The 27,097-nt window shown below is 37.5% G+C and overlaps 1 protein-coding gene across 7 annotated transcripts in view; it reads left to right on the top strand.

Moving 5' to 3' along the window:
- Positions 1 to 26,234, top strand: part of TRAPPC8 (trafficking protein particle complex subunit 8) — a 57,969-nt gene extending 31,735 nt beyond the window's left edge. For 4 of the 7 annotated variants that reach the window (XM_087754275.1, XM_087754302.1, XM_087754288.1 and 1 more), the window contains 14 exons: positions 5 to 79; positions 786 to 912; positions 1,998 to 2,155; positions 2,982 to 3,424; positions 6,609 to 6,756; positions 8,051 to 8,147; positions 9,034 to 9,102; positions 9,218 to 9,258; positions 10,956 to 11,141; positions 11,723 to 11,824; positions 19,791 to 19,838; positions 21,306 to 21,451; positions 23,028 to 23,117; positions 25,180 to 26,234. In XM_087754275.1, the coding sequence (XP_087610401.1) occupies positions 5 to 79; positions 786 to 912; positions 1,998 to 2,155; positions 2,982 to 3,424; positions 6,609 to 6,756; positions 8,051 to 8,147; positions 9,034 to 9,102; positions 9,218 to 9,258; positions 10,956 to 11,141; positions 11,723 to 11,824; positions 19,791 to 19,838; positions 21,306 to 21,451; positions 23,028 to 23,117; positions 25,180 to 25,414 (1,965 nt within the window). In that variant the 3' untranslated portion in view covers positions 25,415 to 26,234. The remainder of the gene's footprint in view (positions 1 to 4; positions 80 to 785; positions 913 to 1,997; positions 2,156 to 2,981; positions 3,425 to 6,608; positions 6,757 to 8,050; positions 8,148 to 9,033; positions 9,103 to 9,217; positions 9,259 to 10,955; positions 11,142 to 11,722; positions 11,825 to 19,790; positions 19,839 to 21,305; positions 21,452 to 23,027; positions 23,118 to 25,179) is intronic. The other 3 variants (XM_087754282.1, XM_087754320.1, XM_087754313.1) reach the window with 2 other exon arrangements.
- The last annotated feature ends 863 nt before the right edge of the window (positions 26,235 to 27,097 follow it).

A 27,097-nucleotide genomic window follows, 5' to 3' on the forward strand; every position in this document is an offset into this window, starting at 1 on the left:
TCAGGGAACGTGTGATGGTGATATGATAGGAACTGAAGCAATAGCAGAATTTTTAATTAATAGTGAGGAGACAAAAGTGGTAAGTATTATACTATTATACTTTGTTTTAAAAACAGTCTTTCAGTGTTCAACTTCAGGGTGGAGTTCAGACTTGTTATGATCTGAACTTAATGCTTAACTTACAGAAGACATTACTGATATATGAAGTACTGGAACTTCTAAATCTCATCAATGTGTATAAATATATGAAGGGAGAATGTGATAGGACAAGAGGCAGTGGGCACAAACTGAAACACAGGAGGCTCCATCTGAACATCAGGAAACACTTTTTTTTTACTGCGATGATGACTGAGCACTGGGCACAGGCTGCCCAGAGAGACTGTGGAGTCTCCATTCTTGGAGATATTAAAAGCCATTTGGACATGGTCCTGGGCAGCTGCCTCTAGGTGGCTCTACTTGAGCAGGTGAATTGGACAAGATAACCTCCAGAGGTCTTTTCCAACTTCAACCATTCTGTGATTCTGCCTCTGTTAAAGTTCACTTTTGTTACAATTTAGGATTCTTTCCTAATGTAATGAGCATCTTTCAGCTGTGGACTGGTTTGGTAAATTCTGTGTATATGAAATTTTGAATCCAGTAAATGACCTGTAGTTATTGTGTGCAGTTACATCTGACACAAATACAGAGTAACTGTAGCTGTGAGCGTCTGTAGCAATTGGAAATTTAAATGTAGTAATACTGTTTTCTAGTAGCAACAACAACAAAAATTTAACGTATCTCCACAGGCAAGACTAAAGCTCTTTCCCCATCAAACAGGGGAGCTACATATTCTGGGAGTCGTTTATAATCTTGGCACTGTTCAAGGTGCTGTGACATTAGATGGGATAGATCCTTCTATTGGATTACAGACAGGTAAGTGTAATATGCCCTTATGTTGTGTGTCTCTGGAAGGGGGAGACATGGCTTCTGCAGAGTAGAACTAAATTCTAGTGTTTAATGTCTGACTATCAAGATGCAAGGCCTTCCTTCAGGTAAGGATGTAGAAACAAGGGAAACAACTGGAACAGGAAAAGAATGAATTGGCACCTGTAGGAATCCCATAAGAAAGGAAGTAACCTCTCCCAAACCCATACTTATTGTTCCTTTTAAATATGTGGAAATTTTGAAACCATTAAAAAAAAAAAATTAAAAATTTAAATATTCCATCTATGCCATGTTGAATCTATAACAACTTTCATTGACTCTTTTGCCATTCATTTTTCTTCTGGGTCTTTTAGCTTTGTTAGCTTTCAACTTTTGTCTAAATGTTGCACTACAATTCTTTGCATAGATTCCCAAACTAAAATTTGGCTGATATAGTTATTTTTTTAGCATCTTGACTTTTAGTTTTTTTCCTTTATATTAACATATAAATGGCTTATTAATTGCATGTTACTTGATGTGTTTTGTTAACCCATTCACATGAAACTCTCTCACATGGAAAATTTGGTTATTGGAGGAAATGGGGATTAAAGCACATGTTTGAAAGTGTCTAAAAATAATGAAGCTTGTTTAGCTCTCTACAAACTGGAGACCTTCGGACTAAAAAACATTTGGAGAGTGGTGGCCTGTCTTTGAAGGAAATAAAAATGTTTTGGGTGACTTTTCCTGCTTGTCAGAAATTGGGAAAGGAAATAAATACATCGCCTTCATGCTCTGTGCTCCCCTGCCTCCCCCCCGCCACCTTGTAGTCAAACTATTAAAGGGCAGAGTAAGCCCGCAGCAATGGATAACTGGCTGTCTAACTCGCAATAGCAATGCATTATGTGTGACAGTAAGCTTTGAATAGTTCTTTGTCAGTGATGCTGCTTAATCAATGAACACGGCATGTGCCCAATAACAGAAAAATCAAAATTATTTTTGAGATTGGATTGGGAACTTTGGATCACTTCTCAGAAAAAAGTTAGAAATTACTTTTAAAAAAAAATAATAATGAAACTTTAAAAAAATTATTTCAGGAAAGTTGGTCTCCAATGGGTTATCTGTACGAGGACGACAAGATTTAGAAATCCAAGGGCCTCGACTCAATAACACAAAAGAGGAAAAAACATCTATTAAATATGGACCTGATCGACGTTTAGATCCCATTATTACAGAAGAAATGCCTTTGTTGGAGGTACGTAGCTACTTTGTTGGCAGTATTAAGCAAATAGCTGAATCCAGAGCTTATAAATGTAATTCTAACAATGAAGTCAGACTTTGTTAGTGCCTAAATCTTTCCAGATGATTTCTGATCTGTCAGTGCCAAAATTGTGTGGGTGTTTTTTCAAGTGAAGCTTGAAGCCTCCAAATTAATATCCTTCTGAAATTGTTATATTCCCTTTAGAATTGTAGTTGGCAACAGCTTTTGTAGCCATATTTCAAGGTGAGGGGGAACAGGCAAAGAAGCTTTTCTCTGTTTGCTTGCCATTCATCTAGAATAGGTCTTCAAGTTTGTTAATTACAACAGTGATTTTCCTTTACTAGGGTTATCAAGATGGTCTGACTAACTGGTTAATGACAACACTCTACAGAATAAACAGAATATTTCAGTTGGAAGGGACCTACAATGATCATCTAGTCCAACTGCCTGACCACTCCAAGGCTGACCAAAAGTTAAAGCATGTTATTAAGGGCATCGTCCAAATGCTTTTTAGACACTGGCAGGCTTGGGGCATCAACCACCTTTCTAGGAAGCCTGTTCCAGTGTTTGACCACCCTCTTGGTAATGATATGTTTCCTAATATCCAGTCTAAACCTCCCCTGGTGCAGATTTGAACCATTCCCATGTGTCTTATCACTGGATACTAGGGAGAAGAGATCGGCACCTCCCTTTCAACTTCACCTCCTCAGGAAGCTGCAGAGAGCAATATAGTTTAAATATGTTGGTGGTTGTTTTCATTCATGTTTGTAACTTGTCTTGATGTTCAGGTTTTTCTTTTTTCCTATTGTCTCCCATACAGGTGTTCTTTATAAATTTTCCTACAGGGCTTCTCTGTGGAGAAATCAGAAAAGCATATGTAGAATTTGTGAACGTAAGCAAGTGTCCTCTTACCGCACTGAAGGTTGTGTCAAAGCATCCAGAATTTTTTACTTTTGGTGGAAATACTGCTGTTCTAACGCCACTAAGTCCTTCAGCTTCTGAAAACTGTAGTGCTTACAAGACTGTTGTGACAGATCCTACCTCTATGCGTACAGCACTGCTATCTTCAGCTTCTTCTGTAGACTTTGGGGTTGGCAAAGGAGGTCAGCCTGAAGTAATACACGTCCCACTTCCTGATGCTGTTCTTCTTCCTGGGGCTTCAGTGCAGCTGCCAATGTGGTTACGGGGACCAGATGAAGAAGGTGTTCATGAAATTAATTTTTTGTTTTACTATGAAAGTATTAAAAGACACTCAAAAATGTGGTAAGGTTTTATCTACTTTTTTCTGTCATACTTATTAGACATATTATAAACATTGTAAGCATAAATGTAAATCTTGCTGAATTTCTCTCAATTGCTGTGATGATGTAAAAGTGGCCCGTTATCTGCTGTTCTAAGCAATAATTTTTTTCTAATCTATGATCTCATTTCCATATGAAATTATATGACCTACTCTGCTTCCATCCAAGTGGCAATTATTAAAATAATTTAATAGAAGGAGGGCTAATGGAATGCTGTTAATGCAAACTCTGTATTTAGTTTTCTCTGGAAGCACATCTTTCTGAGGCATAGGGGGGAAAAATAATGATTTAATTTGTTTCTGCATGTTATAAAACAAAATCTTGTCTACTTTGAACAACAGATTTTGTTCTCAGTTAAAATGTGGTTAGTAATTGTATTATGATGAAAGTTATTCTCTTTGGAGGAGGGGTTAAATACCAAGTTTGACTTGCATGCTGTTCTATAGTTCCTTTTTGGACCATCTTGAGACAGTGGGACAGTCAAGTTTGACACCACGAGCTAACACATAGTGCTTTCTTTGAACTTTACTTGAAAGGTAGCAAGTTGACTTTTTATGTCACTTGTTCCTAAGTCCCACCCGTGTCCGAGGCTAAGAAGGCTCAGGAGAACTTTTTTGAGAAACCTGTCCTTCAAAGATTCTGGGGTGAATAGGCCTTTGTTCAGAAAGTGAAGAGATGAGCCTTCAGGAAGCCTTAGTGTAGCGATCTAGTAAACAGCCAAATTCCGAAATGAAGACTTTCTTTTTAACCTTCTTTCACTCTTCTGCAAATGTACTTCTTACATTGCTACCTTATAGCTGTTAGAGCTCATACCTAGAGCTGAGGAAAAGTTGCAACAGGCTTTATCTAGATTCAGTTTTTAGCCCACTAAGAATACTGGCCGCAGACTTAATAAATGTTACTATTTAATTTTCTGGGAGAGAAATTTATTATGGACCTGTGTTTGCTGGATTTATTTGTCTGGAGGTGTGTCTCTGCCCACTGTAAGAAGCAGTGCAGACTAGGAGGAGTGAATCTGTAATCAGGGCTGGGGACCTGGTGTTGTGGTTTAACCCCATCTGGCAGCTAAGCACCACACAGCTGCTTGTTCACTCTGTGCCCCCCTGCTGGGATAGGGAAGAGAATCAGAAGAGTAAAAGTGAGAAAACTTGTGGGTTGAGATAAAGACAGTTTAATAGGTAAAGCAAAAGCCACGTGCACTAGCAAAGCAAAACAAGGAATTCATTCACCAATACTCATCAGCAGGCAGGTGTTCAGCCATCTTGGAAAGCAAGGCTTCATAATGCATAACAGTTACTTGGGAAGACAAACACCGTAACTCCGAGAACGTTCCCCCTCTTCCTTCTTCCCCCAGCTTTATATGCTGAGCATGACACCATGGGTGTGGAATATCCCTTTGGTCGGTTGGGGTCATCTGTCCTGGCTGTGTCTCCTCCCAACTTCTTGTGCACCCCCAGCCAGCTCGCGGGTGGGGTGGGGTGAGAAGCAGAAAAGGCCTTGACTCTGTGTAAGCACTGCTCGGCAATAACTAAAACATCCCTGTATAATCAACACCTCTTTCGAGCACAAATCTGAAACATAGCCCCTTACCAGCTACTATGAAAAAAATTAACTCTACCCCAGCCAAACCCAGTACACTTCGTCTCTCTGCTTCTCTATACTATACATATTCAGGATGATGGTGGGGAGCAGGGCTACTTCAGATGAGCTCTAGTCACATGGACTGAATGTCTGCTTGTGGCTGGAGCTTGTTTTCCAGGCTAGTTCTGAGAAACAAACTACGTTCATGTGCTGTGAGACTGTGCTGTAATGTAAACCAAAGCCAAGTAAGTTGAAGATGGTCAAGAGAGTGGATCAGTGGCATATTCTTGAAATCAAACTAAGTCGTGCAAATGCACCCTTTGTTTAGATTTTTCTGTAGCTTCTGAAATGCCAAAGTTAACTTTTCATTTGGCCTTAAACTAGTCTGTAGGAATAGGGAATTTGTGCCTGAACAATGTAGTTGTTTTTTTAAGAACAGAACTTACTTTGTCTCTGAGTTCATAGTATTCAGGAACTGAGATGTTTCAGAGGTGGAAGATGGTTGGTTGGGGAATATATTTGTTCCCTACTGTATTGAACTTGCCAGGGGAACTTAAGCGATGTGATCTTGTTCAACAGTACTCTGTGTGGACTGAGCATAGCTTTTAAATTTCCAAAAAATGATTTAATTAGTGCCACTTGAAAGCTATACAGACATCTGTATGTCTGTCTGAAGATTAACTGCAAAACTATTAAGTTTGTTCTGTAGATTGTGGTATGTGATGTAGAGTTTAGGAAACCACTGTTTTTTTTTTTTCCCATCCCAAAACAAGTATCATATGATGTTTCAGCATATTTAGTAGGTAATGCATATCAAATTTTTACGTGCCTCTAATGTTTCTAAGTGGAAGTTATGGTAACACAAAGCTTCTATGTGGGAAAAGCTCATGTATTTTGATGGTGTCCAAGAATGGAAGTTTAATCATCATTAGAAAAACAGGAAGATAAATTTTACAAAGGGCTTGCTGGCCTGGAGGTTGAGCGTATCTGGAAAAAGGCAGAGTAGTGATAGTTCTAGAAGTAAGCTTTTAAGATTCTCAGTTCAGGGGAATTTGTTGAATGCAGTGGTATTCTGTCTCAGTGCTTTTTAGTAAATGTTTATGCAGGAGATGTGACTAACTAGTGGGCCTTTTATGGTTTATTTTCTCAAACTCTTATTTTCCAAAGCATGTGGTGGCATTAAATAGTTTAATGACATCCCTGTGCCAATACAAGCCTGTTTGCTTTCACTGTGCCAGTTGTCTTACATCAGAAATATTTCTGATATGTTTTTTGTCAGGGTAACATATTAACCTTTTTCTGCAGTATTTCAAACTGGCTAAGAGACTGCATGTTTGAACAGCACCTGCCTATGCAGTAGGATTGTTAAAAATAATATAGTTTTGATAGGAAGCTAAAAAGAAAAGTCGCTTTGGTGGTTGACAGGAATAAATTGTGTAATGGCCTTAGTATTGATGGCAGACATAAAAGCTAAACTTCTTGATGACAGGTTCTGGACAGCAGTCCTGGTTGTTCAGAATGTCTTTTTCTTTTTTTTTTTTTTTTCTTCTTCCCCTCCTTCCTAGTCATAGAGTATTAAGGCACACTGCAGTTATTTGTACTAGCCGGTCTCTGCATATTCGAGCTACTGTCTGCAGAAGTAATGCACTTGAAGATGAAGAAGGCAGAGGGGACAATATGTTGGTGTTTGTGGATGTAGAAAATATCAATACTGTAAGTTCTTATTTTTAATAATAATAATAATATTTTAAAGCTCAGCAGATGTGTAAGTGTCACCAGTAAAACCAAGACCTAAGTAAAACATGTGTGGGTTTTTTTTTTTACAACTACTTTGCAAACACTAAATAAACCTTGCATATTTAATCATTCCAGTTACTGCTGGAAAGAGAGTACTAACATTAAGTTATTTCTCAACTCTCTGGAAGTCTGCTGTAACTATCTCTATCCTAAGCAAATTCCAGTACTGTAGTTTGGAGTCTTTTTTTTTCTTTTAGGAAGATTTATTCCAAATTCATGAGTTTTTTTGATGGTCACAACTTTCAAGATAGTTCTGAATGAGACAACCTGTGCCCCCTGCAACCTTTCAGTGAAAACACTGGTAGAATTAGTGGTAATGTGAAGTCAAAGTTTAAGCTCCAACTTGAAGGAAGCTTCTGTGTTTACATTTATTACCAAACTCTAAAAGACATTTTTGCAAATATAATCCAAATACAGATATGTCTGTTGTGATCTGTTGACTTAGCAAAGCAGTTTTTCATACCATGTTAATTTAAATTTACTCATTTTTTTGGTAAAGCTGCTCCCTTTTTTTCAACCACAAAGCAAGGTAATTGAATCCTCTGTTAATAGAATTCCTAGACACTTAGCTAGTAGTGGAATCACTGAGCTGATTGGTCATTTTGTTTTAAAGGTGTGTACGCTCTTTTTTCCTTCGGCTACTATTGTGAATATTGTCTACTCCTCCTTCAAGGAGGAAGTTTTATAAAGTACTTACCAAGTTAACAGATAACATTGTGTGAGACTTAATTTTCCACTACCACCTCACTCTTTCCAAGAAAGGAAACCAACTCGAAAAGCTACTTTTCATTGTGTGTATATATGTAAAAAAAAAATCTCGAATTTCTGAGATTTATGACCTAGTAATATTCCTAAAATAATCTTAGAAACTGCCTTGCAGGCAGTGTTCTGCATTGCAGTTAAAAGCCTAGATTTTATTATAGTCTTAATCTAAAATACTGACTTGCAGGTATTTTTCTGGGGGATCTTTGTTTCCTCTGTGTGTGGCTTTGTTTACTGGAATTGGAAGTTGCTGTGAGCTGGGACTGTTGTTTTATGTTACAGTGGGTCTTAATTCTCTTCTTGTGTCTCCTTAGTACTGTATAATGGATGGTGTGAATAATAAATTAAGATTCTAACAGTGCCACCTTGGAATGAACACTTACTATGTGATGTTGAACATCACAATTGTGATTAGTCTTATTTGACATAATTTTTGTTTCTTCCTTAGAGTGAGACTGGTGTTAAAGAATTTCATATAGTGCAAGTTTCAAGTAATAGCAAGCACTGGAAGCTTCAAAAATCTGTTAACATCTCTGAAGACAAAGGTATGTATCACCAAAAGGATGGCAAGTCTACCTTCTGCCTGACAAGAACAGTCAAAAGAATCTTACAGGGAGTTGAATTTGGCTTTCAGAATAATTAATTCCTAAAAACTTTGTCCCTTTCAAACATACTACAGCCCTTCTTTTGTTAGTGTTTCAAGAAAAGTGTATTGACAGATAACTTTCAGACTTCATTAATTTTAAAAATGGGCTTAACTTACAGGTAAATTATTTCTGTGAGGTAGAGAAATCTGTGTCTGGGTTGGCTGATAGCTTGCCTCAGGAGAAATGTTTCAGTGTTCCTTCACTTTTAGTTATTTATATCAGTGTTACATTTTGCTGATCAACAGAATATTTGACAAGTGCTCTGTTCAGTTATTAAAAATATACCAGAATTGCTAGTGCTGTGTTCTACCTTAGCTAATACAAGCTGCTAATTTTTGAAATGGCTAACTATGCCAGGCAAAAAAAAGTGCTGTTACTGTACCTAACAAATGTTATCCTTACTTGTATGCTGACATTTTATGTGCTTAAAAATTAGTCAACATGTATTCCTTTTGTATTAATATTGAGGGTGAACCAGTCAGTTAAACTGAATCTTTTGTCTTCTGTTCCTTCCTTCCTTCTTTCTGTGTATCTTCTATACATATTATGGCTCACTTTCTGCTCTAGACGTAGATGGAAGGGGTCAGTAGAAGGTGCATCTTCTTTACTACCATGCAGTCACAGGAAATTCTTCATCTTTACTATGATGCAGTTGCTCTGCTTGATTAGTTATGCTTCTTGAGTATCATCAGTGTGCTTTTTATTTGTGAAGTTTAAAGGCTAATGAGGAGGGACTCTGATTATGTTGAGGGGGGAAAAAATCTTGCAACCTTTTTTCTTTCAGATACTAAACTTGCTAGCAGAGAGAGAGCGAAGTTATGCTTTAAAGCAGTAAGATGCAAAAACTCAGAAGGTAGGTTCTCTCCTGAATGTGGTAACTTTTTGAAGAAAATACTATTTGGATGCTGTATGCTGAAGTTGTGACTTCTCATGGTGCTGAAACAATGCCTTCTCTTTTTATCCCTTAGAAAATTACACATTTGCAGACATTGTCTTTGGAAATGAACAGGTAGGTGAATTGGTACAACTGCATATTTTGTCTTGTGCAAGGTATCCCTGTCATGTGCAAGTACCCCAGTGAAAGTATTTTTTTTTTTATTTAAAGATGTAAACAGTGCTTTCATAATTGGGAAGTTGTTTTGCATGTCAAAAGCTTGGTCTTCTAGGTCAGCTCTCTTTTTTACAAAGAGAAGGTAAGATAGCATAGACTAGTGGATAGTCTGGAATTTTAAGTTTCCAACTCTACAGCTGAACTATTTTGGGAGCACATTGCGATGCTAAGTTTTTTGCTAATGTTTTTCCTTCCTTTCCAACTCTTCAGAGCAATTCTTCTGAATATTTCCCAGTCCTCTAGTTTTCTAGTAAAGATCTGTGGATGTCAGATTCTTGTTATGTTGTGGGGTTTTTTTAATTATATTTTTACTAATGTAAGTTAAATTCTAATTACAGCTTATTCTAAAAATAATCTGGAAATCTCTATGGATATAGGTACCAGAATTTCAAAACTACTAATGTAGGTTGCAGTCAGTTCAAGGAGTCTGTTTCTTTGATTTTTTTAAGTTTAAGATTCTAGACTACTGTGCTCTTTTAATCTTTTTAAGCACACGGGTATTGTCTGAAGAAGAATCCTTTTAGCAAATGATCTTGGTACAGTGAATGCTTTTCCAAAACCTGAGGAAAGTAGGCCACTTGCATCAGATCAGAAATCTACATTAGCATAGTGGATTTACTTAACTGAATGTCATTTCTTATTTTTTGCTGAGTGTACATTTTCCATATATGTATCTAGCTCTTAAAAAGCCAAAGAAAACCTACTTGCTGCCATTTCGTTTTATAGGCATATAAATTGAAGTTAGGACTAGAAATCTGAGGTAGATGATCCCTCTTTGCATTTTTATGTTGGATGAGCTGCATAAACTTCAGCTTTCTTTTAAGAAAATGTAGTCTAGTGGGGGGGATGGGGAGGGGGCCCTCCCTTCTAGACAGTTACAGATTGTTGCATTAGCAGAATACTCATACCCAGGGAGACAATTAGCAGCTCTGCAACAGCATATTCTGGAAAGGCTAACCTTTTTGTAAGGGAGGGGTTAGGAAGCTAAAATTTCATACTTATTCTGCTGTTTCCAAGTATCATTCCTGTTGGTCTTAAAATCACTGCTTCCTTATCAAGCTCAGCAGAAATGATGACAAACTTGACAAACAGCACAGTACTTCTGGCTGTGCCACTTATACATGGGGAATATGCTGTGCAATCTAGCTTTGCTATTGCTGGCAAAATGTATGTTCCTAACTTTTGAAAAATAATTCTAGCTAACCTGAGGAAAATATTAATAAGCAATAATGACTTGCGTGTCAGTTTGTGAGTTAGATGGACACGTCAGCTTTCTACACTACGCTTGATACATCACAGTAGGCTGTCTGGTGGTAATAATCAAAGCCCTTATTTCCAAGTTTGGTATTTGTAGTTTTAGGCCAATAATCTGTAGCTCTGTTTCCCTATGTTACCTTAGACAGCTTCATTAGGTACGGCTGATCTCTAACAGGGCAAGCATGGAAACCAAGATGTGTGGCATCCTGTAGGTTTGCAAAGGGAAGCAAAGCAAGATAATGGAACTGAAATACTACAGTGATGAGCTTTGTTAGAGTAACTTGTGTCAGCTTACATCCTGTTCTGAGAGCACTCTTTCTTGCTTTTTTTTCTTGCAGATAATAAGTTCAGCCAGTCCTTGTGCAGACTTTTTTTTTCAAAGCTTATCATCTGAATTTAAAAGAACACATGTGCAATCTCATACTCATGCATCTCAAAGGGCTGTGAAACAATCATTTGATGAGACAGTCAGATTGATACAAAGATGCAGTGAAGTTGATTTGAACATTGTTGTGCTGTGGAAGGTATGTATGGTTGTGGCCTTTGTGGTAATTTGGCCATGAAATGTGACTGTTAGAAAATAATTTAATATGGCATCCTGAACTTTCAAGTGTACTCTTACAAACTTTATGGATGAATTTTTTTCTGAAAACAGGCAAATGCACTAAAATGGTGTCAAGAAGCAAAGACAGTCCTAATAGCTGTGCCTGTTATAAGTATGCTTAAGTCGTTTTACGTTACTCTGGATGCACCCAGTTCATAAGTTCTCTTCTTAGAAGAGAATATTCTGAAATCTTAAACCAAGAGATTTGTTAATACTTGCTTTTATCATAGAACTGTAAGAGTGACCTGGTCTGCTTTGAAGAAGAGGATTTCATTTACTAGAATGCAAATATTAAGTAGTGGAAATTGGCAGTCTAAACTTCAGCCGTTGTCTGTGCTTGCAAAATTAAAAGCATACACATAAAATAAATATGTCATGCTAGTCTTTAGGTTTTGAACAGTATGTAATCTTCCACTTAAGTTAGGGGAAAGTCAGTAGTTCTGTATTATGAAGCTTATGATAGTTTTTGGTCCAGTAATGTCTTTGTATTATATTCTATAGGCATATGTTGTGGAAGACAACAAGCAGCTTATTTTGGAGGGCCAGCATCATGTTGCCCTTAATACAGTTGGGAAGGAGGCTTTTTCGTTTCCTCAGAAGCAGGTAATCTAGTGTGAAGTTTTCCTTTACAATTGCTTCTTTCCCAAAATAGGCTTAATATGTTTTCTTGTAAGTAAGTGGAATCACTTTGGGTGCTTTTGTAGAATCTAACATCAGGTATGTGTTATTGCTAAGTAATTCAGACTTACTTCAACTTTGATTAGTCATCTATATTGAAATAGCTAGGCTCAGTTTAAAGATGAGAAAAGCAATATACAAGTAAGTATACTGCTATGCAGTTGTTGGAGTAAACTGTTTTGTGGTGTTTCAGGGTAGAACTAGGAGCTTATTAATGGTATTAAGCCAAAGTTAACAATTATTTCATAACAAAGTTAATAGTAAAATGGTGGAGTCATTTTTATTGAGTGTTACAAAATCAATTTTACAAATTCTACTACTATGCACAACTTTTAAGTGAAGACCTTTAGTGTAAGATGTTAGAGCGGCAGCTACCCGAACATTCACAAGCCATTCAGGGGGTCGCACAGGCACCACCTGAGAATTGGGTGGGACCTGTGCTAGGACACAGGGTCCATTCGCAGCGGGCAGCTCCACTGAGCTGACGGGTGCCCCTTTTCGACTCCTTGCTCAGACACGCACTCACTGTTGGGGGCTTTCTCTCCCCTCAGGCTTGACCCTAGGTTTCCCCAAAGCAAAGTCTCTGACATGATGTACGCCAGGTGAATTTGAGTGGTACAGCGGTGAAAAACAGCTCGAGCTGGGTGCCTCCAGAGAGGGACCCTGAACAAAGAAATCCCTGGGCAATTATACCCTTACAGTTTAAGTTCCCCTCTCCTCACACAATGGTTTGGTCCAATAGTAATTGAGACTGGGGTCTTCTTGTTCCTTATTGGATCTCTTCTCTTTCTCCATGCAGGACATTCCTTTTCTTAATAGTTGCAGCTTCTGCTGATGGTTGTGGCTACCTTATCTTTCTGGTTTGCACCAGTTCCAGGGCCTTCCTTCATGTAGCTGTGTAGGAATTCAGCATACAGTCAGTGTATCTAGGTGAAAGTTCACAGCTTGCAGTCTGAGGTTTCAACAGGTCTTTGGGTTCTTTTTTGAGCTAGAAAGTGATTTTGATCAGTTAATAGCATATTACTTCACTTCGAAGTTTTCTAGCCTGTTTGATTGTTGGAAGAAAATGACATCTGTAAGAAACTGGTAGATGTCTCCTGGTACATGAATTGGTAACAACTGTGGAAGCTATAGATAAGTTTCTTTAAAAACATCTATGCTAGATGCAATTTTTGTGTGTGAAGAAGTTTAATGTACAAAATAAAAAAGAAGAAACAAGTCTTGTACTTGTTTAGTCTTCTGCTGAGCAGTACATTGCCGTCCCTTCTTGCTTTGGTGCCATTCTCGTGATGTTTTTACCAAAGTTGCAAACATCATACATAGCTTTTAGTGAGCTCTTACTCAAAGTTGCAGCAAATACTACATTAATTTTGTCAAGAAAACAATACAGGACAAATGTGTGTTTCTATACATATCATGCTATAATGTAAATAGTGAATTACTCTGCAGCTGTGCATTTGGCTTTGGTTCATAAGCCTTTAAGTATTTTTACATCATTAAGGTGATTTTTTCCATTTAGTTTTTGCGCTATGAAATATATGGGAATAGATCGAAAGGGGCATGTAGCTTGAGCTGAACTGACTGGTGTTCATTGGTAATGAAAAATAGGAAAATTTAAGTTCTAATGTCTGCAGATGGTGGTTTTTCACTTAACACCCCCCGTCCCAAGAAAAGCCTTTGCATATGTGGGCTCAAGCTATGCTGAGCAATACTAGGCTGTATTAGTCTAATGACAGCTGCCCACTCTAATATCATCTTTCTGTCTTAAGGCATATGTAGAACAGTAGATAACACCGTAGACATCTAAAGTTAGGAGAGAAAACACTGTGGACTTGCACTTCTAATCTCATTGAGGTCTGGTTCTAGCAAATGGATGGGAAGAGAAGAAGTAGGAACGAATCATGTCTGCATCCTAAAATAAACAACTGAATGTGCTAGGGATAGAAATTTACATTTCTTGTTGACTGCACTGGAACTCTAGTTGTCTGCATCAAATTCAGTTTCAAACTAAAAGAAATTAATCCTGCCACCAAAACCAAGGAGGATCCAGTTGTACCCTCCATTTGTTTTGAGGAATACATGCTACTATATTAGCATTATCTGCCTATAATCTGTTTCTCATCAATTATTATTACAACTACATTCAAATAGATGCTACATTGATTATTGTATTCACTTTCTTCAGCATAAGGAACGTATTTCCTTTGAAGCATTCTGTACTTTGGTTGGAAGCAAAAACATATTTGCATTGTGATGTCGTTGAAATCTGGTATAAGAGTAATGGTGGTTGTTTTTAATAAATGTATAAATTCTGTGTCCTCATGGTAACCAAAGCCCAGATTTAACTTGGATTTTAAGAGCCTGTAATCTCAGGACTGTTAAGAACTGAGAAATCTCATATGCTCATGTACTACTGTTGTGTTTTTTTTTAATTGGCACTTTATACTGTGAGGAAAGTAGATTAACTCCTCTGAGATGGGAGGTGAGGTATAACAAATAGTGATTTGAGACTTTGCAGCAAAAATTCTTTCACTCCACATTTAAAAATTAAAAGAATCCCCAAAATAGGATTAAATGAGGCTAGGTAGAGAAAATAATATACTTAACCTATATAAAGAATGTATATTGTCTTTGAATTATCTTGCTCTTGCATTAAAGTTACACAAGCAGTGAAAAGCTTGGGGGAAGAAAATCCCAAACCCAAACATTACTTCTAATTTAACATTTTCAGTATATAGTTTTGAGATTTATAATGTAACATTCAAATAGTTTGTCTTGTAAATCTGTATTTGTTCCGTAAGTCATAAGCAGGGTTGGAAACTCTAGGCTGTTCCTGAATGTCTTGTGCTGACAGTATAGAAGTTAGTTGTTTTCTGTCATCTAGACAGCAGAGGGAGATGGAGGTGTGTGCTTTTTACTAATGTGTGTTCGTTACCAGTTCTTAAATGATAAAGGGCTGCTCAGATCTGAAAAAATAAATCTTTATTTGCAGATTCTGAACAGGGTGTCACCTAGGATGCAAGAGACTGCTCCCTGCATTTCTTGCTCTGTTCTCTTTGTTGCTCTTCTTCAGCCACTTTCTTCTTGACTTGAACAGCTTCTGCTTCATGCTGTGGCAGCCAGCAAAGGAATTTGTATCTGTCTGGCAATACAGCAATTCCCAACCCAGAACAGTCTCCCAACAGACATGGAGAAAACACGAACAAGATGCCTCCCTGTACCCCCTTCATTTTTTTAGTGCTCTGAGAAATCACTCAAATCTTAGCTATTTGTTCAACGTAGTTGTCAGATATATTCAGCTTGCTTTATATTTTGGTTAAATTCTATGTACTGGGTGGCTTCTGCTGCTTTGTCAGTTATGGTATATCTCAGACTAATTCTTTGCCAGCTTTTAAGGATTTAGTTTGGATTTGTAGAAGCTTCTAGAGCTGTTCACAGAAACAAAACTGCAGTCAAGCACTGTAGCAGAAGAGCAGTATATCTGTATTCAGTGGTGCTGTTATGTTTCTCAAGTTCTTCCAGCAGTTGCTGGTAGACTGGTAATTGGGTGCACTGATATGAAGTCATCTTTATCATATGTCTAAGCTAAGCTGTTAGACTGCTGACTGAGATGCAAGGACCGGTGGTTACTTCTGCTTGGTTCATTGTGGAACACGTTAATGCATATGACAGGGATGTGGAACAGACAGCAGGATTTGATTATTCCTGTACCGTGGTAGCATAACTTGCCGTAGCATTTGATAAAAATCAGATAAAACCTCTGGTTTCTATAAAAAACAAGATAGTGGGGCTTGGGGGAGGCATAAAATCTTTTTCTGGCTAAAATTTCTGTATGTACCCCCATAAAAAACCAAAGAAAATAACAGTAAAATTCTATACAAAATTTACTTGGATGCTCAAGTGCATGGGTTTTATTTTCTTCCCATGTCTGTTCAAAACAGAATTATGGATTCTAAACTTTTTTCATTCTAACCAAGACAATGATATCTATGACTTTGGAGCTTACTGGTTTTCTGTCATTGAATACAGATTTTTTTTTGTTGTTGTTTACACTACAGGGTTTTTATTTGTTTAACTAAATAGCACTGCTTTTGAGCACAGGTTACTGGATACTGTAGACTTATCAGGTGATCTGGTGAACTACTTAAAGATTTATGTTGTAGAAGTTTGGAATCATAACACGTAGTATGCTGAATGAATGCTTAAAGAATATTGACTCTGTTAAAGCATTTCTTTAATATAGAAAGCTCTCTGAATAATATGGAAAACATTTATCTTCCTATCCTTTCTCTCACTTGTGTTTTTTGGGGGGGGGGAAGACCTTTTGCTAGAGGTAGGGAAAAAATGCTAAATATAGTTTATTTCCTTGAATCAGAAACACAAAAGGTGCCACCAATTCATACCTTATAGTCACTAGCAACAATATGTGAAGAATAAATCACATAAGGTGTTAGTAAAGTGAATAGGTCTGAACAGATGTGTTAGCAGTAGCTGTTTGAGTCCAAGCAGTGAAAGCCTCACTAATAAAAATTATCTGGGTATTTGTAACTAATGGCTGTTCTTTTTTTTGATGATACTGCTATGGGTCCTGTTTCTCTTCTGAAACTTGCTTTCAGGAATCAGGTTGTTTTTAACTGAAGGTCAACTTATGGTTGCATCTGAAATACAGCTATTCTGTCTCTTGTTCTTGACCTCTCTACCTTAACTTAGTAAGAGGACAAAAACAACAAACACTTTAAACATCCGTTCTTAGTCAGGGTTGTTGATCAATATTGTTTTTTATCGCTGTCTCCCATATTTTTCTAATCCGGTGAATTTAATCCAAAAGATTCCAAAGGAAAAGCACAGTGTAATATGGTGGGATGCAAGTAGTAGCATGGGGCTGGGGCATTTGCCACACTTCTGATTGACAAAGACTTCACACTGGTGGAAGGTGAGAAGCAGTCAGGTAGAAGCTTGTCACTTGGGCATGCCGGCATGTTGGGAATAGTGCATCCATACTTCCGAAACACATTAGCATGTGAGTGTAAAGTTGCTTTTGACTGAAGTCTAGATGAGACAAAGTGTCTACAAGTGTGTCTTAGATCACGCATACTTTTTTTTAAGATACCATCCCCATTTACAGCCCTCTGTTTTCATTGTGAAGTAGTCTTGTAATGCACAAAGTGGATACCTTCCAGGCAGAATTAATCTAGATGTGCTCCAGGACTGCACCTGATGTGCTTCTGGGCTGCTCGTTCAGTCCTGTGGATTAGACCAGTGCTAGCCCAAAGTAAAAATCTGTAAAATGTATACAGCATGGATGCAGGCATTTTGGCAGTGTTTGACTTCAGAGATGATAATTTTTGGTAACACTGCTTCTTAATATAGATGCAACTTAGTGAGGCAGCAACAGTTTGGTTGGAAGTAGGAATTTTTGAAAGGTAGGAGAGGGTAGGGTTTAAATAATTTTATTTTTCCTAACAGTGAATTACTGGAAGAGACATCTTGTGCTAGTTCAGAATTTTTTTTTTACAGAATTGTGGGAAGGGGTACTTGAATCAAACACAGATTGTTGGAATGGATCTAAGACTTTTTCTTTAAACCAGATTGGTGGAAGGAAAGCAAAATTCTTAAGGGCAGATAAACATCAAGAGCTGAAGTGTACATTTTTCACTCTGTTGTATCAACTAATGTTACCAGTTACTGTTCCAGTTTGGGAGGTCTGGCTTATGTTATTGTCATGAATGAAATATTCCAAATAGCTGAAAAACTGTATCTGCTCCTTTACCCATTGATGGACTGAAATGCTGATGATAATATTTGTGTTTTCAAATGCATTGTTACTGGTGTCTTAGTAAAATATTGTTCCTGGAGTAGTCGTTTCTATAGCTACGTGATAGAATGCAGATAGATAATTCATATGGTGAAGGAAACCAACTTCAAACTGAGGTTTTAAAATGGGAGTTCTCTGATCTAAAATAGGAAAGGGAGAAAGACACATCACTTAGGATCTCACTTTGTTTCACTCTTATTCTGTTGCTTTCATATATTCTGCTTTTACTTATGCTTAGCGTTGTTCAAGAGTTTCCTATTTAGGTTTTCTTCTGTGCCGTGCATATTGGTCCCGCATACTTGCCTGAGCATGTTAATAATCCTTTCGGCTATGTGTAACTTGTGATTTGTGGGGCAAATATGCTGAATTGCCATAGAACTTGGAAATCAAATTGTGGTGTTTTAACTTTTTCTGGTGTGTTTAAGAGTACATTGACCCAGTCATTGAGAAGATTGTTTTTGAAATTGAAAACTTGTAAGTTGTGTAACATTACGTAGAAAAATACTTTAAAATGGCTGCATGTGAAGATACCATCACTTCCATTCATCTGATGGAAAGGAAGAACTTTTCTGTTTGAAAGTGCACTCTAAGAGATTAAGGAATGTATTCTGGGCGGACCTGTTACATCTCTCAGATAATGCAAAAGATGCTTTGAGTGGCGTGAATTTTGACTCTTCCAACTTCTAGCTTAGTACAGCTGCAGGAGATACCTAAAATGAATGTGAATGACTAATACACCATTTCAGAAGTATAAGTAGGGATTATATATATCTTTGTTTCAAAGTAGCAAAACATCAGACTCTAAGGTCCTGGCTTTTTTGTAACTACTGAATAAGTGAAGATGTTGAGATTATTCTACTTGGAACAGCAAGTTTGTGGCTAGTTTTAAGTATATTTGTTTGAAGCTGGCCTTTGTAGATGGCTTTGAGCAGCAAAAAGCTTTCTAAAAATAGAAACAACTTTCCTAGCACCAATTGCACAGTTTGCAGCTCTTGGAAGGTAACTGTGGGAGCAGTGTATTTCTGGTGCTACTGCCTGTTGTGTGTTTCTAGTCAAAACCCAAAAAGCTTACAAATGAAGCTATAAAATTTAAAACAATAACGAAAGAACACCCCCCCACACACACGCACACACAGAGTGTACCAAATCTTTCTTATGATGAAGTCTCTTCCAGTCAAGCTTATCCGTACTTCTACCAGTATGTACGGATGAGACCTTCACATTACACCTTAATCATTTTTTAAAGGAAGTATCTTAACCGTTGTTGTGACCACCTTGTATGCACCTTGTATGGTGCTTGCTGTCTACTGGAGCCCATGGTGCTTCTGGAAGCTTTGCAAGGAACCATAATGGGTCAACAACCAGACTTTAGTGTCAGAACTTCTGGTTTTGCCTTTAAAAAGGCAATACTCCATTTGGGCTGGTATTCTAGGATTTCAGCAACAAAATACCACCTGTTTAATTGTTGGTTTTGCTTTACTTTGTTTCTAAGTGTAAAGAACCAAAAGTCTTGAGGCTGTTCTCTGCTTGGCGCGTATTCTTGTAGGGAGGGTACAGGTGCCCAAGTGGGTATGGGCATCTTTTTTTGTAGCCTTGATCCAATTTCCCAACCTCCAGAGTAGGGCAGGAGTTTAATACATCCTTAAACTTAGCACTTCTTACTAGCTGTCTCTAGGTCGCTCCCTGATCTGTATGCACATCTTCTTGGTTACCATCTGGAAGTGTTTAATTCTCTCCTGAAGCATTAGGTAAGAGAATCATGTACTAAATGTCATGTCTTAGCCTTTGTTCTAGGCGCACAGTTACAAAAAAACTAGACTTTGAGCAGCTGAACTTGGAGACACAGATGTCTTTTCTGAATCTGACACCCAGAGGCTGGCTGGGATTAAGGTTTAGCTCTGTGATGGTAAATGGTTAATCTTGCTGCTTTCCAGTCCTTCAATAGTGGTGTAATATTAGAACTAAAGGTTTGAAATATTAATGGCACTCTGCACTTTCACCAGTAAATGTTCCTGCTGCATTTCGTGATGTTCTTGTCTGTTTGTAGAGATAAACCTTCGTATTTGTCTTTTGTAGGGTTTTAAAAAAATACTCGGGAATTCTGATTGGGAGGACTTGGAACAGGTAATTGACTCTAGGGCAAACTACAGTGTGTAGGATATTGATATGTGTTGAAGAGGGCATTGAATAACTGTTTGGACTGTAATTTGAGGGGAAAGATCCATTTAAATGAAAATCTATAATTTCATCTCTGGAGGCCAGTGTTTCATGCTGTCACTTTTCATCAAGTTAGATACCAATAGGGTAGAGTAGAAATACCAAATTAATTCATTGCTTAAAATATATTTCATTGTTGCGGTGAAATATTTTTCTTCTTCTCAAATCACTTTAAAAAACAAACAAACAAACAAAAAAACAACAAACAACAAAACCCCCCAGAACCTCCTCTTCCTTTCAAGAGGAAAGAGTTGCAAGCTTGATAAAACATTTGATGTCTTCCTGGTATTGCCAGCACAGGCAAACAGTGACTGAGATGTTTGTGCACATTGCAGAATGCCCAGTGTGTCTGTTACTTTGAGTCAGGTTTTGTTGCCTATAGTATTTCTTTTCAACTTAGAAGGTACAATCCATCACCCTTAAACAAAAAGTGTTACTTTGTTACACTGTACTGACTTATTGGTGGCTTTTTAAAATCTTCTTTCACTTGCTTTTAATAGTCAGTCACACTTATTGCTGGAAATTCTTTTTTTTCTTCTAAAGATGGACTTTCTGCAGAATAGATTCATAAGGGAATAATGAAAGGCAGCCCCTTCCCAAATAACTCCTGTTTGCAAAACAGATTAGATGATGTTGGACAGAGTTACAGCACTGCTGTAATGCTGGACCAAATGCAGCCTGATTGCCTCATTTGGTGTTGCATCTTTCTGTATCATCTGATTTATTCTGCTTCAGAGATTGATTCTGCCCACAGGGTTAGGATGAATCCTAAGTACTGTGTCAGTGCTTGACTTGGGCTTTCAGCTGGGGACAAAGGTAACTTCCGTATCTGCAAGAGCTTGCTGTACAGTTTTTAAGATACTCTGCATTAGTAAATCCTTCTGTCATTGTTAGCATGTTCCCATAAACTTCTGTTTGCTTTAGTTTGGTTCTGTTTCGGGAAACTTGGCTATTGGCTTTCCTGTTGTGAACTTCCCGAGGCAGGTGATGGATTTTTTTTTTTTTAGGTACAGCTGCTGAATAGGGAATTGTGTAAATGCTGTCCCTTTTTCTTAGAAACAAAACCAAACAGTAACAAACCACTGCAACAATAGCATGCTTTTGTGAAACTTGCACAGATACTGTTTTCACAAGCAGCTGTGAAATCTCTGTCTCAAAAGACGGTAACAGATAAATTGTATCAATTCTCCCTCTACCATGCTTAAATACAAAACACTTTGGAAAAAACTGTAAGCTTCATGATGCTGTAGACTTACTTCCCTGGAGTTAGAGTTAATAATGGAAAATTGTAGTTTCTGTGACTGGATTTCTTGTGTTGTGTTGCGCAGTAACTTACGTCAATGTTCTAAATGTCATTCTGAATTTGTGTTTCAGGAATTACCAGAAACAGTTCTCTTAAAGTTTTTTCGACCAGAAAACGCACCAGTACCTGCAAGACCAACACCAGAGCAGCTTTCTAATCTTATCAAGACAAGTCTTCATTATCCGGAGTCTTTCAATCATTCTTTTCATCAAAAAAGGTTTGTGCAACATTTTATTTAGAAACTTTGAAATATTGTTAATTTGACATAAATCCTGGTGATAACTATGTGGGTTATGATACAAAAGTTAGTCTGGTATGCAAAGGTGAAATCTTGCTCAACTCTTAAACTCACTGCTTCAGAATTGTGTAGGTAAAACGAAAGTTTCATGTAGAGAAACAGGATGTAATACCACAGTTCACTTTTGAATGTTAACTAGTAATGTTATCAAACTTACTGAAAGAAAAATAAATACTCTGCTGCTTTCGTGTTTGTTTCTGGTGTCACAGTAAACAGTGTGACTACTTTGGGAGCTAGGCAGAAAGAGGTACTTTTTAAGTCAAAAGTACTGCTATGTCTACAGCATCTGACTTGCCAAGATTAGCTGAACATGGTTCTGATTTATGTCAGAAGGAAAGGTGGTAAGTTTACACTGGGGCTTGTCTCCTGGAAGAGTATCAGAATTAACCTCTGTCAAAAAGCAGACTGCTAGAGTGAATTAGATGGAGTCTGTAAAATCCAGGAGTCTTTCAAAGTTAAAATGATCTGAACAAAGCCTTCTGGATTCATTTCCAGGTATGAAATGAATTGTGCTTGAAACATAAAGATACTTATTTAGGTTTGAGTTGTTTTATCTGAGAACTTACTGTGTTTATACTTTTTTCCTAAAGTTCCAGTTAGTATAAGTAAGTTGCCAAAAGAAAGGGATTTCTTTCTTTATAAAATCTAGCCTTTAGACGTTTTATAAGGTGACAAGTTTTAATGACAGTTACAAAGCATACATTATTCCAGTAACAAGTTCATATCTTACTCATTATAGTTGTTAATTGTTCTTTTCTTGTTGGTCAAGTTTAGGATATTTAAACTGTTAAGCAATGGCAAAGAATTCCAGTGACACAAATGACTTGTTGCGTACATAGAGCTGTTTCATCTGCTGTAGTTTGTGTCCCTGACTGTGAATATCTTGGGGTCTTTCTTGCTGCAGCATTATTTATAAAAACAATCATACTAATTGTGAACAAGCAGAATATCAACTAACTGTATTAGTTTTATTCAGGGTAAAGGCTTAAATTAACACCAAATGCATATGTACTGTCTGTTCCATTTGAGCACTCTTCTGGCTAAAACTTTAGGCCAGATGCCAGCAATTCTTCTACAGGAGATAGCGCAGAAGAAAAGTATCTAGACAAAGTGCGCTATACAGTGGTTCAGAGAGTAGCATAGTGGACCATGTTATCCCATTCTGAAATGTCTCTTATCATAACAGTGGATTTCCTGTAAACTGAGGTATTATTTATGCTTTTGCTACTCTTTCTCAGCTGGACGAAGGAAGGCAGTAACTTCATTTGGCTCAACTGAGCCAATGCCATTTGCCTCAACTAATAGCTTTTATTATAGGAAACTCTAGTCAATGTAAGTGATTATATTGCTATGTATACTGTCTGAATGTTGCATAATAGACAACTACATGTTAATTTTATATTACTTGAATTTTATTTTAACTATTAAAGAGCATAATTAAGACTATCCAGAGTAAGACTTTTTTCCTTTACTATGGAACCATTTCTCTTTGCAGCCTCTGTTTGGTACCTGTCACTCTCCTACTTTCTAACTGTTCCCAGGCTGTTGTAGATGTAATGATTGATTTGCGGCATAAAACTACAAGGTAATGTGTGAATGTTGATAAAACAATATTTCTGAGAATGCTTCCTAGTTTTGGGGAATCTTGTAGTGTTTTAACCATATTGAAAAGGTAGAATAGGATTTTTTCAACAGTGGCTTCTTTGAAAGGATGGAAGGTGATTAAGGCTTCATACAGTCAAATGGGAGTCTTCAGTCAGTGCTCAATTTTACTTTGCTTCTGACTATTGCTAAGACAGCACCTTGAGTTGTGACTCTCAAATAGTTAAACGCTGCAGATCTTTTCTAGGAAAGTGGAAATGCTTTTGAACTATTGAAATACAAGCTTCAGCAGCCTTACTTTATTAAACATATGTTGTTGGGTTTTCATTTTAAAAATCAAGTAATTTGTAGAAAACAATTTTTGAAGTTTAAACTTCTTCCTGCAATTTGGCGTAGTATAAAATGTCATAGAACCTTAGGTCTTTTTAAGACTTCCCCAGGTTTATCAGCTGATTCTTTTGACTGGCTTTTTGCTTAGAACTGTAGTATTGTGTGTGAAAATATTAGCACTGAGGAAACATTTTGTGAATTGTTTCTAAAAGTTTTACTAAGGATTCTGTGGGAGAGAGAATTCAGTACCATGATATACCATTGTTAATTCTCCCACTTCTGTTAAAAGAAGGCAATTTAACTCACTTACTATTCGGGTGACGCCACCTCTCCCCTGCCCCCCCAGTAGACTTAATGCTGCTTGGTCTGCTTACCACAAAATAGGCTTTGTGGAATCCTTGACTGAATATTCTTGGTGGGGGGGAAGGCAGATTATGAAGGACATTGAGGTAGGCTTAGTCACGGGGAACACTTTGCTTCTTGCCAACAGTCTGTCCAGGCAAGTAAGAAATTAAAAGCCCAGGGCCTGGTTCAGAAATAAAGGACAGAAGACTTAAGTCTGATTTATTTATCAGTTAAGATTAGGAAGCTATTAACTGATCTGGTGTGTTTTCCCAAGATGGTCACATTTTGTAACAGTGTTGTAAGACATGTCTTTGAAAGGATAATACAGTCATGTGCCTTGAAAGTTCCTAAAAACAAACAAAAAACCAAACACACCTCCCACCCCTAAAACAGCATATTAATGCAATGTATCTGTGTTGGCTATTTCTGTGTGACATGCATTCTGATTTAACTCTATTTCATGGGACAGGCCCAAGAATGTCTTATATAGGAATTCCAAAACCTGTGGCAATTTGGATCTTGTTACTACCTCTATTGTTAGTGTTACGTGTCGGTTATATAAAGAGCTGGGAATACACTGGAATTCATCATTATACATATATGTATAATTAATGTTCTGTATGTAATGTACAGTATATTGGAAACCAAAGAAATGTTTTAAAGATTTGTACTGATTCATCTGAGCTAAGGGGGAGAGCCTCTGTAAAGGAGTGTGTTAACTGTGAGTCAAAGAACACTAAAGTATTTGCCAAGAAGTAAGGACCTGGAATTAAATTGAGCTAATGGATGGAAACAGGGATCCATAGAGATACCCAAGGGTACCTCAGGTACTCTGTCTCAGACTGTGTGTATGTTTGTGGGGATGGGTGTTTGTGGATGTAGATGTAGTAGGAAAGAGGACATACAGGCATGACCTGTTTTCCTGAAGCTGCAATTAGCATTGCGATAAAATATTAAGCACAGTTCTATCTATACCTATGATTGCAGCTAGCTTTGTCTTGCTAGAAAAACTTTAGTATCTCAAAGATAAGGCGGGGGGCTGTATGGGAAACAAACAAAGCATGACGCATTTGGGGAAGGCAGTGACTTAAGGGAAATTATTATAGGCAGGCAGTCAGAAAGACTCAGCAAAGATGACTGACAGTGGGCACTATCACGTCCAAAGACTGCCAGAATAGTAACTTAAGTTTCCAGTTCCTGGTTTTTGAAAAGAAGCTTTCAGACAGCATAAACAAGCATCTCTTTGTAAGGGGCCAGTGGTGGACACACAGTGCATTCTGAAATCTTGGGAAAACTTGAGGTTGAGGGAATCATGTAAACCGGTATGTATGCTTCAAATACAGAGAAGTAACTGTTACCTTCTTTTCCAGCCCAGAAGCACTGGAAATCCATGGATCTTTTACATGGCTTGGGCAAACACAGTACAAGCTTCAACTTAAAAGTCAGGAGGTCTATAGCTTACAGCTGAAAGCTTGCTTCGTTCATACAGGTGTCTATAATCTTGGAACCCCAAGAGTATTTGCCAAGCTAGTGGACCAAGTTACTTTGTTTGAAACAAGTCAGCAGAACTCCATGCCTGCACTGATTATTATCAACAATATCTGACTACTTCCTGGAGGGGAAAAAAAAAATCACACTAAAAGACAAAATAAATGGGATTGTTTTCTTATATCGCTGGTTGACATTTTGCTGCAGTTTTTGGAAATAGCACCTCAAACATCTAACTTGTTACTAAAGATTGTGTAGGAAAGAAAATAGCAAAATATTCAGACTACTTGTCAATTTGTTTCTCAATGCAACGCACGTTGGACTGAAAATACGTTTATCATTTTATAATGTATTTCTTCTCTGCTAATTAAGATATTCATAACACAAAATATTCTAACTCCAAATCTGAACATACTTGTATGTCCTATGCCCTGTCAAAAATGCAGCTTGACTGCTGTTACAACTTCCAGCATGGTGTGTTTAATATTTGTGGCTGTATTAGGATATGGTTCAGGAAGAAACCCTCATTGGCTTTTTCCTGTCTGAAGCCATTAGTCATGATAAATCCCAACCTTACTGTGAAGTTCAATAAGGTGTCTGAAAACCGTTTCTGTTTCTTGGTTCTTTAGTTGAAAATTTTGTTTTGAGTTTTCATGTTTATGGAAACCAGTGACCTTTCAAGGTTTACATACAAGTCCCACCTAAGGTGTTTAAACAATAATTTCTTCAACCAGTTTGAGTATTTTCTCATTCATCTCAACACAGAATGCACTATTTCACAACCATGAGATTGTCATTTAAATTGTCACTTGCTTTATTATGTAACTATAACAATTGATCTGTTTTAAAAAAAATCTACTCAAGATTTTCAAGAAATGTATTATATTTATAACAAATGTACTGTAAATAGAATAAAACATACACCATATTCACTGTATGGACTTGTGGCCCTTTTTTTTCCTTCCTTTAAATACAGCTGTAGCAATCTAAAGGTGCTGATACCGTATATATATTCTGTACTGTCTTCATTCTGGCCCTCTTTGCTCAGGTGACGTTCCTGTCCTGTTGCCACGTGCAGTGCCGGTGTACCGTGAAACTTGTAGTGGCTGCTGTATTTGCCTTTTGAGTTATTATCCAGTGTTCCCAGGCACAACACAGAATTCAGCTGTCTGGGAAATCTCAGTTACTTGCTATGTGTTGGCGATTTTTAATTTGAGTAATAGCTGTTGAAGGTAGGGAAGGGTGTGTGAAGCAATCAAGTGCAGCAAAACCAGCTAGGAGTTAGGGGTTACAGTTTGTGATGGATTAGCTGAGTACAAGGAAGATCGAGCACCTAAAGAAACCCAAGACTTCTGACAGTCTGCTCGATCTTGTGGCTGAAGGAAATTTCTTCATAGGATGACGCTGGCTTATGAAACAGTACATCTGCCTTCAGATGCATATTTTTCTTTTTAGACAAGGTTTCCAATTTTACTTGTATGCACTACAACTGTATGACTGTCTCCAGGTCTTAAAACTTCCTGGAAAGTCTTAGAACCCATTGACAGCACATGACCTTTTGCAGTCATACTTCATATCACTGTGGATCGTGTGATTTATCAACTGAATACTTGAGTATTATTTAACAATAAACACATTGCTTCTGGGCGTGAGGGTGTTTTTCTGCTGTTGGGCAGATTGGAAGACTACTCTTTCTAAATGATTCTTGGCATTGTGGCCTTATGCTGTGTCACCATCCTCTTTCCATCTTGGCTCTCCTTTAAGGAAAGATAATTCATTATTGATGCTGTTCAGCTATCC

The sequence above is a fragment of the Nipponia nippon genome, unplaced genomic scaffold (genome assembly GCF_047370975.1).
Source record: "Nipponia nippon isolate SJK-2023a ecotype South Korea unplaced genomic scaffold, ASM4737097v1 scaffold_1, whole genome shotgun sequence".
NCBI classification, from domain to species: Eukaryota; Metazoa; Chordata; class Aves; order Pelecaniformes; family Threskiornithidae; genus Nipponia; species Nipponia nippon.